At 46.1% G+C, this 12,532-nt stretch overlaps 1 protein-coding gene across 2 annotated transcripts; it reads left to right on the top strand.

Annotated features, from left to right (window-relative positions):
* Positions 1 to 870: 870 nt before the first annotated feature.
* Positions 871 to 6,303, top strand: LOC133888024 (amine oxidase [copper-containing] gamma 2-like). 2 transcript variants are annotated; one of them, XM_062328108.1, is made up of 5 exons: positions 877 to 2,466; positions 3,652 to 3,765; positions 5,082 to 5,531; positions 5,644 to 5,741; positions 5,856 to 6,303. In XM_062328108.1, the coding sequence occupies exons 1-5, from the start codon at positions 1,111 to 1,113 to the stop codon at positions 6,061 to 6,063; spliced, it is 2,226 nt and encodes a 741-aa protein (XP_062184092.1). In that variant the 5' UTR covers positions 877 to 1,110; the 3' UTR covers positions 6,064 to 6,303. The 2 variants fall into 2 exon arrangements, with proteins under 2 accessions (XP_062184093.1, XP_062184092.1); XM_062328109.1 differs by lacking the exon at positions 3,652 to 3,765 and having other exon boundaries at positions 871 to 2,466.
* Positions 6,304 to 12,532: the final 6,229 nt, after the last annotated feature.

Raw genomic sequence — 12,532 nt, 5'->3', positions numbered from 1 at the left:
TAAGGTTCGGACATGTATATGTAAACTCGAACCTACGTTACCCATGCCGCCGTTGCTGACAAGATCAAAGTCGCGCGAGATGTGGAAGAAGTGAGGAGAGGTGAGTGAAGTTCTAATTAGCAATACCATTCTTTACCCTTTTTTCCAAATAGATAACAAGAGATCTGTCGATTTTTTATTAGGAAGAGTAAAAATGATGAAAATACACTAATACAAGAGGGTCACAGTAACCTCACCTAGAGCCCCCAAATACAAGCTCAACGCACACACCGCCACCAGGGTACAAAGATGTGAATTAGTTGTGATTACATGAGAAGAGCTACTATTGTCCTATCCCCGAAATGCCATTTTCCTTTCATCAAAATCTTCTTGCACTGCCATTCTTTATACTTGTAAAAGTTTTCTGCCACCACCCAAGCTTAGAGCCAAATTTATCGGTTAGACAAATTACAAGAGCTCCAAAGGCATCCCTTGAAGCTTAAATCCCCGATTCTCTAGAACTACTCGACTCGAACCTACATGCTGTGACTACTCCAAGAATGCAGTGGCGAAACTTGAAAAGAAATAAGAGGCACACATCCGAATAAACACTCAATTTGATGAAAATTAATATTCTTATTAGCAAATTAGTAGCAAATTTTGGTGTTTTCTGAATGTATTTTCCTAGCAAAAAGGGGATCTTTGTTTTGGGGACCTCAAGGAAGCTCCGCCCCTGCAAGAATGTTACGCACCCAACAACGGTTCTCACGGCCTTCCAGCAGAGTTGTTGAACTTCAAATCTGTTTTGGGAAGTTATGCCACAAACTAGGGGATAAATCCTTGATAGAGCGACGTTCCAGCCATTTGTCGAGCCAGAAGAAGATCGATCTGTCATTACCCTCTATTATTTTGGTTGAAGCATGGAAGAGAGAAGTGGCAAGGTGATTACGCTTAGGAGTCGTTGCTTCAACAACAGCCTAGAGCCGGTTGATATCCACCCACCCCAATCGTGCACAAGCCACGTCTTCCCAACCCCCAATCAGTCACCGTAGTCCATAAACACTTGACCGCTTCTCGCTTAGCTCACTGCAGACACACACACAGCCCAAAGGAGACAGCTAGCCAACTTCGATGGATCACTCCACCTCCCTGCTCCGGCTTATCTTCCTCGCCCTCGGCGCCGCCCTCGTCCTCCTCCTCGTCCGCTCCGCCTTCCGCCTGCCACGCGGCATCGACACACCGACCGCCTCTCTCTTTGACGATGCCGGCGGCAGCAGCTGCACCCGGTTCACGCCGTGGGCGTGCCGCACGGGACGCCGGGCCGACCAGAAGCCGAAGCCGGCGTCGCACGAGGACGACGTGCCCTTGCACCCACTCGACCCGCTCACGGTCGCCGAGGTCAACCGCGCGCGCGAGCTCCTTCGCGCGCACCCGCCGTTCGCGTCGTCGCCGTCCTCGCTGTTCGTGCACTCGGTCGCGCTGGACGAGCCGGACAAGCCCGTCGTCCTGAGATGGCGGAAGGGCACCGACCCGCTCCCCCCGCGCCGCGCCGTGGCGGTCGTCCGGTTCTGCGGCGAGGCCTACGTCCTAGCCGTCGACCTCGCCGGCGGCGCCGTGGCTCCTCTGCCTGTCCCCGCCTCCGGCTACCCGACGATGACCATGGACGAGCAGGTGTCCCTGTGTTGGGCGCCGTTCAGTGACCCGGCGTTCAACGCCACCATCCGCCGCCGTGGCGTCAGGATGTCGGACCTGGCATGCCTGCCAATCTCCCTGGGGTGGTACGGGCCCACCGAGGAGAACCGCCGGCTGATCAAGATCCAGTGCTTCTCCGCCGAGGGGACGGCCAACTTCTACATGCGCCCTATCGAGGGCCTCACCGTGCTGCTCGACATGGACACCAAGGAGGTCATCCAGATCTCTGACCGCGGCGCCGGCATCCCCATCCCGGCCGCGGCGAACACCGATTACCGGCACGCCCGCCACGCCAAAGACGGTGACCTAACTTCCACGAGGGGGCTCGGTTTCCAGAACGTGCGGGCGCCGTCAATGGAACCGGCGCCGTCGGGCCCGGGATTCGAGCTGGTGGACGGGCACACGGTGCGGTGGGGCGGGTGGGAGTTCCACCTCAAGGCGGACGCGCGCGCCGGCATGGTGGTGTCGCGCGCGCGGGTGCAGGACCCGTCGACGGGCGCGCACAGGGAGGTGATGTACAAGGGCATGGCGTCGGAGCTCTTTGTGCCGTACATGGACCCCACGGAGGCGTGGTACTTCAAGACGTACATGGACGCCGGCGAGTATGGCTTCGGGCTGCAGGCCATGCCGCTGGTGCCACTCAACGACTGCCCCCGCCACGCGCGCTACGTCGACGGCGTCTTCGTCGCCGCCGACGGCCGGCCCTACGTGCGGGAGAACATGATCTGCGTCTTCGAGAGGTACGCCGGCGACATCGCGTGGCGCCACTCCGAGAGCCCCATCACCGGCATGGACGTAAGTGCACTTACACACGTCTTGTTCTTTTCGTTTCGCCGTGGGTCGACGTCTTACTGCTAAGCGGCTTGGCGCCATTCCAAGGTTGTCGCTTGTGAGCCATACGCTAGATAGGTGCACGTGACATGACAAGCGTAAATGTTCCTCAACGTTTTGGCTATTTGCAGAGCGTGACAAAGATAAGCTTAGGATATTTCCAACACTAGGACTAGGAGTGTAAGTACTAGGAGGAAGAATCTTGAATTGCATATGCAGTATCAACTACTTGACAACATTTCCTATTGTACAAAGTGAATCATGTATCAACATCAGGGCTTGTGATCGATAAAATAACAAAAAAGTTGAAGACATCAGCATTCACATAGAAAGTGTAGATGCTGCCTGTACCCATGATATTTTTATGATCCAAAATAAATTTAGATAATAAAACTGGTGTCCTAAACTTCAAAATTAAACTTTGCAGGTCTCCAAACTTGTACTTGTTGTGCGACTTTAATTTGTTTTTCAGCTAGTACATATGAACTTTTTTGCGAGTAGATATGAACTTGTGTGCATATGTACCTCCACCTAAGTAAGATATATATAGAGAGAGAGATGTTTACCTTGTTCGTTTATCTTTTTCTTTCTTTCGGCTGTGAATTATTTCCACGACGACAATGCTACGTCAGACTAGACGTGCCAAGTCAAATTTAGCTGCTCCTCCACACTGTGGCTACTTGAAAAAATGTGACAAGCTAGGACCGGTAAAGATTTGTGACACTTCTTGCACTAGCTAGCTAGTCTTTTTTCTTGAGAGGAATTATCAACACTAGCGTGTAGGAAGAAGAATCTTGAACAGAGTTGATATTTTTCCTTCGCAAAAGTTAAAACTTTTCCAACGAATCTTGAGCAAGCACTGGTGTCAGTGATGCCGAGTGGATGACACTGACTATTTTGACTAAGATATAAAGTAGTAATCATGATCCATCCATTACTGATGACACTTGATCGTTTCGTATGACTAGTGACTGACAGTACGCATGGGATTAATATTCATGTATCATGAAAAAAAGGATCATGTAGTATTTCACGAGAGAAAAGCTAATTAAGACCCCCTCGAGGCCCGTTCGGAACGCGGGAAATTCTCGGGAATCGTACCAGAAGTAAATATTATTTCCTATAAAATTTTGCGGTGCGGTGGTGCAGATAAGGGAGTCGCGGCCGAAGGTGACGCTGGTGGCGCGAATGGCTGCGTCCGTCGCTAACTACGATTACATCATGGACTGGGAGTTCCAGATGGACGGCCTCGTCCGCATCAAGGTATATACTCACCGTCTCTCTCTCTCTCTCGTTCGGGTTCACACCTGCCAATTTTTTAAGCTGGCAGAACAAGAAATAAAGTCCATGAGGGCACAAAATCTGAACTAAAAAATGAACTACAGTTGTTTGTTCTTTTCTTAGTACTGTTTGTTATTATTCAGATCATTTGATGTTGTATTTGATTCATGTGATGGGATGGGACATAAGTACATCGTACAATTTTTTAGTTGTTTGGACAGAGAGCGATAGAATGGAATGATTCAGAATTAAGAAATATTCTTCAAAGATTTGGGATGGAGCTATTTAAAAAACAGTAGGACACAGCTATCCCACTTTTAACGTGACACTTATGATAAAACTTAGGTACTAAAATAGATTTGTTTCTTCCTATCTACCAAACAAACATATATATATTTATATCCTATCCTCAAATATATAAAAAAATAATTCTATCCTACCTCGCTCTGTAACTAAACCCTACCTAAGTACAACATAGGAGCCCTCTCTAAAAGGAAAAATGTACTGTAATAGGGGAGAGTAATTTATCTATAAATTAGCGGCTGTCACTTTCAGTTGTTAAAGTATTTGTATTAATTTATTATGTTCAGAGGAGGTAGAGATGGCCACAACAATTGGGACACTGAGCCAGCTACTGCCTCATCGAGTGATCGTCCAACTACCCCGTACTCAATTTTTTCAATACGAAATGGGTGTCATTTTCCTTCTTTTCATTTTGCCAAGGGATTGTCCAATGTCCATGAGCCCCATGACCTTTTTCAGGGTAAGAATGTGAGTGTCGTGATTAGTGGCGGATCAAAACGAGTCAGATAGGCCTCATCCACATGTCTTCTTATTTTTCCTCTTTCTCTTTTCTTTTTTCTCTCTTTTTTTCTTCTTCCTCATCCACAAGAAAAAAATGTATGAGCGCCCAAAGAGCTTCCATTAGCTTCCAAACGGTAGGGGTGGTGCCCTAGCATCCTGGATCCGCCCCGTAATTATCCTTGCATAGCGATTTTTTTTCCTATTTAGAACTAGGCTCTTCTTACTCAGAACCTTCTTTGAAAGTGAGTTTACAGTGATCAAAATTCACTATAAACTCATTTTCAATTTTCCTCGAAAAAACTCATTTTCTGTTTTATGTTTACATAAATCATACGCATTTAATCATTAATTCTTGATTGCAGATATAAATTCGTGACCATAGCGCATATCATAAGTCCATCGTCATATTTTTGGCAGTTTGTATGTACATGTGGCGGTGCTGTTTGATTTACTGGACACACTAATCTTAGTTTGGTGCAATTGCACTGTTACAGGTTGGGCTGAGTGGGATCCTCATGGTGAAGGGCACGCCCTACTCCCACATGAACCAGGTCCGCCAGAACGAGGACATGCACGGCACCCTCCTCTCCGAGAACGTCATCGGAGTCATCCACGACCACTACGTCACATTCCGCCTCGACATGGATGTCGACGGCGCCGACAACTCCTTCGTCCGGGTCGAAATGGCACGGCAGGAGACCGCGCCGGGCGAATCACCCCGGCGGAGCTACATCAAGGCCACCCGGCACGTCGCCCAGACCGAGAAGGACGCCCAGATCCGCCTGAAGCTCTATGAGCCGGCAGAGTTCCATGTCGTCAACCCTACGAAGAAGACACGGGTCGGGAACCCGGTCGGATACAAGGTTGTCCCTGCCGGCACTGCTGCTAGCGTGCTGGACCCAGAAGATCCACCGCAGAAGAGGGGTGCTTTCACAAACAATCAGGTGAGATATTCGACCTCTCCCTAAGCCGAGGAGTCATATATGTAAAATGGTGTATAACCTAAGAATATGTATGTTGTTATTATGTGGTATTTGATCTACTTCTGCGACACAGATATGGGTGACACCCTACAACAAAAGCGAGGAATGGGCCGGTGGTCTGTTCGTGTACCAGAGCAAAGGGGAGGACACACTGGCTACTTGGTCTGACAGGTGTGTATATTACATACACGGGTGCTACATGTACAATTCATTTGATCCATCCAATTGCACAAATGATGTACAATGGTCCGATTGAACTAACATTGTGATGACATGGACGAACAGGGACCGTCCGATCGAGAACAAGGACCTGGTGCTGTGGTACACGCTAGGGTTCCACCACATCCCGTGCCAAGAGGACTTCCCCATCATGCCCACCGTGTCCTCCAGCTTCGATCTCAAGCCCGTCAACTTCTTCGGGAGCAACCCCATCCTCAAGCAGCGGCCGACCGAGGAGAACCACCTGCCGGTCTGCGCCGCTCCCGCTGCCTGATCGAGGCATGTTTTAGTACATGCATCCATCGATTGGTCGTGGAAGCGTGTGCCTGTTACGGGCAACCGGGCGTTGGGGCTGGGCCAATTTGGAGCCCCTTGTTGTGTGATCCTTCGTCTTTTTTTAGTGGACTTGTTGTGTGATCTTGCTTGCTAGTATATGGTGCAGTTACATCATCTCTGTTATGTATGGCCCAATGTGAACTTCTAATTAATGCATGGAGCATATCAGTTGTGATAAGTCTGTCCTATAAATCTGAAATCCCTAGTTTTAGAATATTGATGAAGTTTTTCACTGTTCATCATCATGCTAGTTATTTACATCAGTCGGGGATTAGGATATAATATCGATCCTAGATCATGGCACCTAAGCTGATGGCTCTTTGCTTCGGACTGCTGCCATCTAACGTGAAACAGGGCGCTCCTCTCGCCCACGATCTCCTCGGTCGCAAATATGGCTCTGCCTTTGCCGCCTCTCCAACACCACCACGCACGCTGTGTAGTTCACTAGCCATCAGGGATTCTAAATCCAGAGAAATTTAAATCATATTCTACGAATTCCTTTTTTCCCACCCGTGAACAAAATATGTTATCGTTCAAAAAAATTAGGTAAAGTTTGAGTTTGTTGTGTTTATATAAGCCAAATGCATGCTACATAGTTGGTATTTTTCCTTCGCAAAAGTTAATTTTTTTCAGTGAATCTTGAACAAGCACTAGTTAGCTATGCCGAGCAGATATTTTTTAGAAAATCGAAATTGTTCTAACCTTTTGTATCATGAGATGTATACAATCTTGTTCTTTTATTAAATCATTTCAACTCATGAATGAAAATGAGGAAAAGGAAATAACTTCATAAATTACATGAACATGGTAATCAACCACCACATAGCCTATTATTAAACTACCACCGATTCTTAGCGAATAAGTCATCTAATGCTTGGCAAGCCATGAGGATGTCCTCTTTTTTGTCTTTCTTCTAGAATCTTAGACAATACGTATCTCTAGAAAGTACCTACATAAAAAATGTGATTTCCTTTTTTATCAAGTACAATATTATTCCAGCATAGCCAAATAGCAGATATAGACTAACATTTCATGGTTCATCACCAGTGGAACTTGATCCTTTTGTACAGTAGTGGCAATATACATGGGATCAATATCGCCGATTCATGAACCGTCAATCTTATGAATATATGAATAAACTAGGGGAAACTTCCTATAGCCGAATTGTACGTCAAAACACAGAGATTTATACAGATTTAGACCTCCTAAAGGATAATAGCTCTACATTCTATGGTGTTGTATTGATCTTGAAGACATACTTAAAGGGAGGGTCTTGACTAGCCTAGATGGATCTAAACCTAGTTGAGGGCTCTTTGTGTGTAGTATCGGTGAGATGTCGATGTAGATCATGAGTACAGAAGGCTCAATGGCTCGAGGCTTCTGTATGCTTGGGCAATAAGGCTTGTGTCTTGTTGCTTGGACTTGTCCTTCGTAGAGTCTACTAGCTTTGTATATATATGAGGGCTGTCGTATGGCCTCAGGACTTCATTCAGAGTAAGATTATGTTATCTTTAGAGATAAACTTTCATATTTATGAGATACCTTGATACATGCGGGCAGTTTCCATACGTTTAAGGATTCATTGCCCAGACATTGACATATACTCCGAGAATATAAGAAATCATAAAGGATTTAGATTCATATGAGATATTCTCATATGGTAGTTTTATACTATCTATCGTCAGTGAGTATTGCAAATATCATAAAAAACAATCATGCAGTATCAATAGAAAAAAAAGCTAAAAACCTCTTGAGGCCCATCAGGACCAGGGAAATCCCAATCATGCAGGAAGTTAGTTTTCTCTTAAAACCTCACAATATTCTTACATTGGGAATGAACCTTAAATTTTTATTTGTTTTGTATGTACCAAACCGACCGTGTTAAAGAGAAAGATACTATATACCAAACCAACCGTGTTAAAGAGAAAGATCCCATCCTCAAGCAGCGACGGACCTAGCAGAATGACCTGCTGGTCTATGCCACCACTACTTCCTAAGGGCAGCGACACCATCAATCGACAGCGATGTTTTGGTAATCTACCGATTAATCATGAATGCAAGCGCCTAATTCTGGTTATGGGTAATTGCCTAATTGGGAGTCGAGAGTGTACCGATTTGGAGCTAGCACTGTGTTGTGCGCTCTTGGTAGGTAGCGTGTTGTTCAGCTGTGTAGTCTCTGCTATGTATGACCAAATGTGAATTTCTAACAAGCATACATCAAATGCGATCAAGTATCTCAAGGTGTGCCAGTGTTTGCAGTGTTCATCATTATGTTACTTCTTCGTTGGATGACGATAGGCCGCAGACCTAATATTTAGTTGGAATGTTTTGTATGTTAGTATCTCCATAACAAAATGATATGTTACCATTTCCATTCTACAAAATTAGTCATGCTTCAACCATTTTTTGTGCCAATTAAAAGTTTTTCCAACCACTTGATACGAATCCAATAGCCTAGATCAGAGGATCTAAGCTTATCTCTCTCTCATTACAACTGTCGCCACCTGCACGCAAGGGCACCTCCCTCTCGTACAAGCCATCTCAGGATCACACAATCGCCCCTTACTTTGTTTGCCACCTCTCAAAATGCCACCTCAGATGGCATCAAGTCGGCAATGTTATACGTCACATATGATGCTCACACCCTCCTCCCTACCATTGCCAAACCATCTCCCACTCGTCTCCTCTCTTAGACTTCATTTGTGTTCCCCTCCATCCTCCCCCTGTGCCCCAACAGCCTTGAGGTCATGCCTCACTTGCTGGTGAGCCTCTGGTAACTGGTACAACACTCGGAACATTTTTTCTCACCCGTGAAGCATTTGTTCACGATTTGAACGATTCCATCATAGTCCTAGAATAGTTTCATACCTAAGCTTGCTTGGAGGTCCCGTTCGTGCCGGAGAAGACACCAATGATGGTGGCAAAGGTGATGGTGGGGGACTATAGCATGGGGCCTCACAACAGCAAAAGGCCAATATGGGTGGGATGAATGTTTAGAGATTTGGGATGGCACGAGGTGGGAGCGTTCGCACAAAGGGTTATATATTGTATGTGTGTCAATCCATAAGCGCCTCCAATGACTTAATCTACCACCACCTCACCACAAGCCCACCTCCTGTTGCTCGTCCTTGCCGCTGCCCCAATGCCTCCCCTTTTTTCCTTGTCTCTAGCGAGTTTTTCCTGGTGCCCTTGACCCCACACTGCCTTCCAAGGGCGGAGACAAGGGGTGCCTAGGGGCCTGCCCCCCCCCCCCCCCAATAAGAGAGAACAGTAAATCTACCACCACCTCACCACAAGCCCACCCCCTGTTGCTCGTCCTTGCCGCTGCCCCAATGCCTCCCCTTTTTTCCTTGTCTCTAGCAAGTTTTTCGTGGCGCCCTTGACCCCCCACCGCCTTCCAAGGGTGGAGACAAGGGGTGCCTAGGGGCCTGCCCCCCCCCCCCCCCCCAATAAGAGAGAACAGTAATTTCTTGCTAATAATATGCATAATCAAGTGTTTAATTAAGCATGCCCCCTGCACTTCTAAGCCTAATAAGGAAATTAGCCCAACCAAATAAGATCTTTGTCCATCATCAGCAATTTATGCTCGATTCGCACTGCATGTTCGACTTCCTCTGTTTCATTGTGTTGTCGCTGCCTGCAGATCATCCGTGCATCGATGCGTGTTCTCCACTCGCTACTGGTTGTTGCTATAGTACTAGGGATGCGAAGCCACAAACTCCTGAAATGTATGCATCGAGCTCCCTCCCAATCATCCTAATCTCTAATTGTTATATGGAACTTTGCTTTATAATTAGATTAGTCAGGTTCGGGTAGGGTTATATATTCTTTAGTTGTGATGATGAATTGATGATGCCACAAAAAATCTAAGTCCCTTTTTGTTCCAATTTTAGTATGCTTTGATAGACTTGTGTTAGCCATGATAAAGAGGCCAAGGACAATCAATAGTTTTTATAAGCCAGTTGTTTCAAGTTTTGTTTGTGCTAAAAATCCTAATGCGACTATTGATTAAACTATTAAACTAGTTGATATGTAAATTCCTGACCAGAATAATCATGCACCACCACAATATCATCAAGCAAGAATTATAACTATAACATTTGAGAGGAACCAGGTAAATGCCTTCAAATTTGAGATACTTGTTAGCTAATTAGTAGACGAGACAATTAACTTTCTTTTGTATCACAAAATATATGTTGATATACTTGTTATCTATGCTCCAGTTAAATCAGTACGTATGCATATGTACCATCATGTCATACTTCTTATCAGATAATTGTTATCAACATTTGTGAATTGGCCCCCCTATCATCCAATTTTGGCTCCACCCCTGCCACTTTCCTCCTCCATCGTTGGGAGCCACCGGATCTGATGCCACCACGCTAACCTGAGAATCTAGGCAATTGATATGATGCCCTCGCTACCATCTCAGCCCACCACCCTCCTGCCCACCACCTCTGGCGATGCCACTACCGCCCCGCTGAGCCACCACCCTAGAGATTTCCTCTAAACCTACCCCTCAAAAAATACCCAACCCTATCTAGCCCTGAAACCCTGACTCGAGCCCTAACTTGCTAGCGGCAGCGGCAGCGGCTAGGTGGCATGGCGGAGGAGGTGTGCAACAATAGTGGGAGGTAAGGCACGAGGAAGAATGTGACACTACAAGAGGAAGATAAAGGAGTGGTGTCAAGTGGAGGATGACAATGATGTGCGGTAACCAGTGAAAACTGTGTGTGGGGAATAGAGTATTTGCAGCACAAGGCACCCCAAAATAGCTCCCCACACTGAGCTAAATTTATGTCACAATTTGAAAGTTTTTAGTTGTGAATCAAAAGTTCTCCTCGCCATTCAAAGGTTTATTTGCTTGAATCAAAAGCTCTCCTCACCATGAATTCAAAGTTTTTCTCCTCACCATGAATTCAAAGTTTTCCTCATGAATAAAATGCTTTTGCTTGTGAATCGGAAGTTTTATTGACTTGAAATAAAACCTTTTGTTGTGAATCGGAAGTTTTCAGTAGTCAATGGAGATGTTTTGTTCCTGAATCGAAAGGTTTGGGAAAGAGGTAAGAAGGGTGGACAACGATGGCCGGTGATGGTGGAAGAAGAATGTGCGAGGATGAGCAACTGGGAGGCAGGGAAATGCCACACAGATGAGGAACGGAAGGTGGAGAGAGGACAAATTGGTGTGGAACTGTGGTTGCTTGATGCGACTAGTGGAGAAGGAAGTGGTCAAGAGGAGGACGATAGAGGGACGCAGGACGAGAATGGAAATGTGGTGGTCAACCCACAGGGGAGTGGGGCGGGGGCCTTAGGCCACGGAGGCCAACCATTAAATAGCGCTTCCCCATCATGTTTGCTTCCCCTAGGGTGGGCTGCCTTGTTTTGGGCTAGGTCGTTCAGACCCAGGGATACAGTCCATGCTATGTTTTGGGTTGGATGATTTTGACGATGCGGGTCCTCTCATTCCTCTTACTTTGTTAGGCAAAAAGTCACCGACTCACAACATGCAACAACTATTGTACCCATCGTCGAGCATGATTCATTTACTGTCCTCTCTTAGGCCTACCATCCACTTGTGGTTTCCTTTTTACATCAAAAATCATCCACCTGCACAAAACCTCAGCAAAAAGACTGGACCATGTTGAGTCGAACTAGAATGATGTAGAGCTGAACGTGTGTCGAGTTTGAGATCTATATGGCAAAAGAGATTGATGCATTGCACAATGAATAGCCAATAAGTAAGTATTTAATGACCAACAATAATTGACTGTGATCGCCCAACCAAAGTGGGGTACAATGATGGCTCTCACGTCTCATGGCTCTCTCTCTCCCAACCTTACCCTCACCTCTCCCTCCATCATGGATCCCTCTTATCTCTGGCCACATGGACCTTCCAGACCTGGATTTTGAGTTGGGTAAGGCCTTTGAGGCTCAAGTGTGCTCTCTTCTCTGTCGCCCTATCTCCTTTCTTCCAGGTTTTGGATCTCAAGAGTTCTTATTGGTTCTTTCAATTGGAAGATGCAAGTATAGGTTGTTGGTAGACTCTATGGCCTGGATCTTGCAGGTTGCAATTGGTGGATTCGTGTTTTTTTTAATGTTAAGCAATTGGAAGATCGAGTGTTTCAATTCTTGGTTTCTTTGAAAGAGGTTGGATTTCATGTCTACAAATCCAAGAGCTTTGAGTGTGTCAATAACAAAGTCCTTTTCCATCTTTGGGGCAAATGAGAGCTAAATTTCTTTCGTGAATCCACTTCTTGGGAGCAGGGCATACATCTAAATGGATTTCGGTTATCAACTAGAGGAACAAAAAGGCTTCTTATGCCGATATAGTTCGCAATCAATTGTAGCAGCGGACACTCAGTGGTGCTATCTCTATTTCTGTTCGTGTTGTTGTTCGTGGCAATCTT

Source organism: Phragmites australis, chromosome 13 (genome assembly GCF_958298935.1).
Source record: "Phragmites australis chromosome 13, lpPhrAust1.1, whole genome shotgun sequence".
NCBI lineage: Eukaryota > Viridiplantae > Streptophyta > Magnoliopsida > Poales > Poaceae > Phragmites > Phragmites australis.
Note: the sequence above shows the minus strand (reverse complement) of the source record. Positions and strands in the feature narration are given on the sequence as shown.

What these genes read in the sequence shown, in the direction of transcription:
- LOC133888024 (XM_062328108.1), top strand. Translation starts at nt 1,111, where the DNA reads ATGGATCACTCCACCTCCCTGCTCCGGCTTATCTTCCTCGCCCTCGGC. An exon ending in ACGGCCTCGTCCGCATCAAG is followed by an intron (nt 3,766 to 5,081) that starts GTATATACTCAC and finishes GCACTGTTACAG; the next exon opens with GTTGGGCTGAGTGGGATCCT. An exon ending in GTGCTTTCACAAACAATCAG is followed by an intron (nt 5,532 to 5,643) that starts GTGAGATATTCG and finishes TCTGCGACACAG; the next exon opens with ATATGGGTGACACCCTACAA.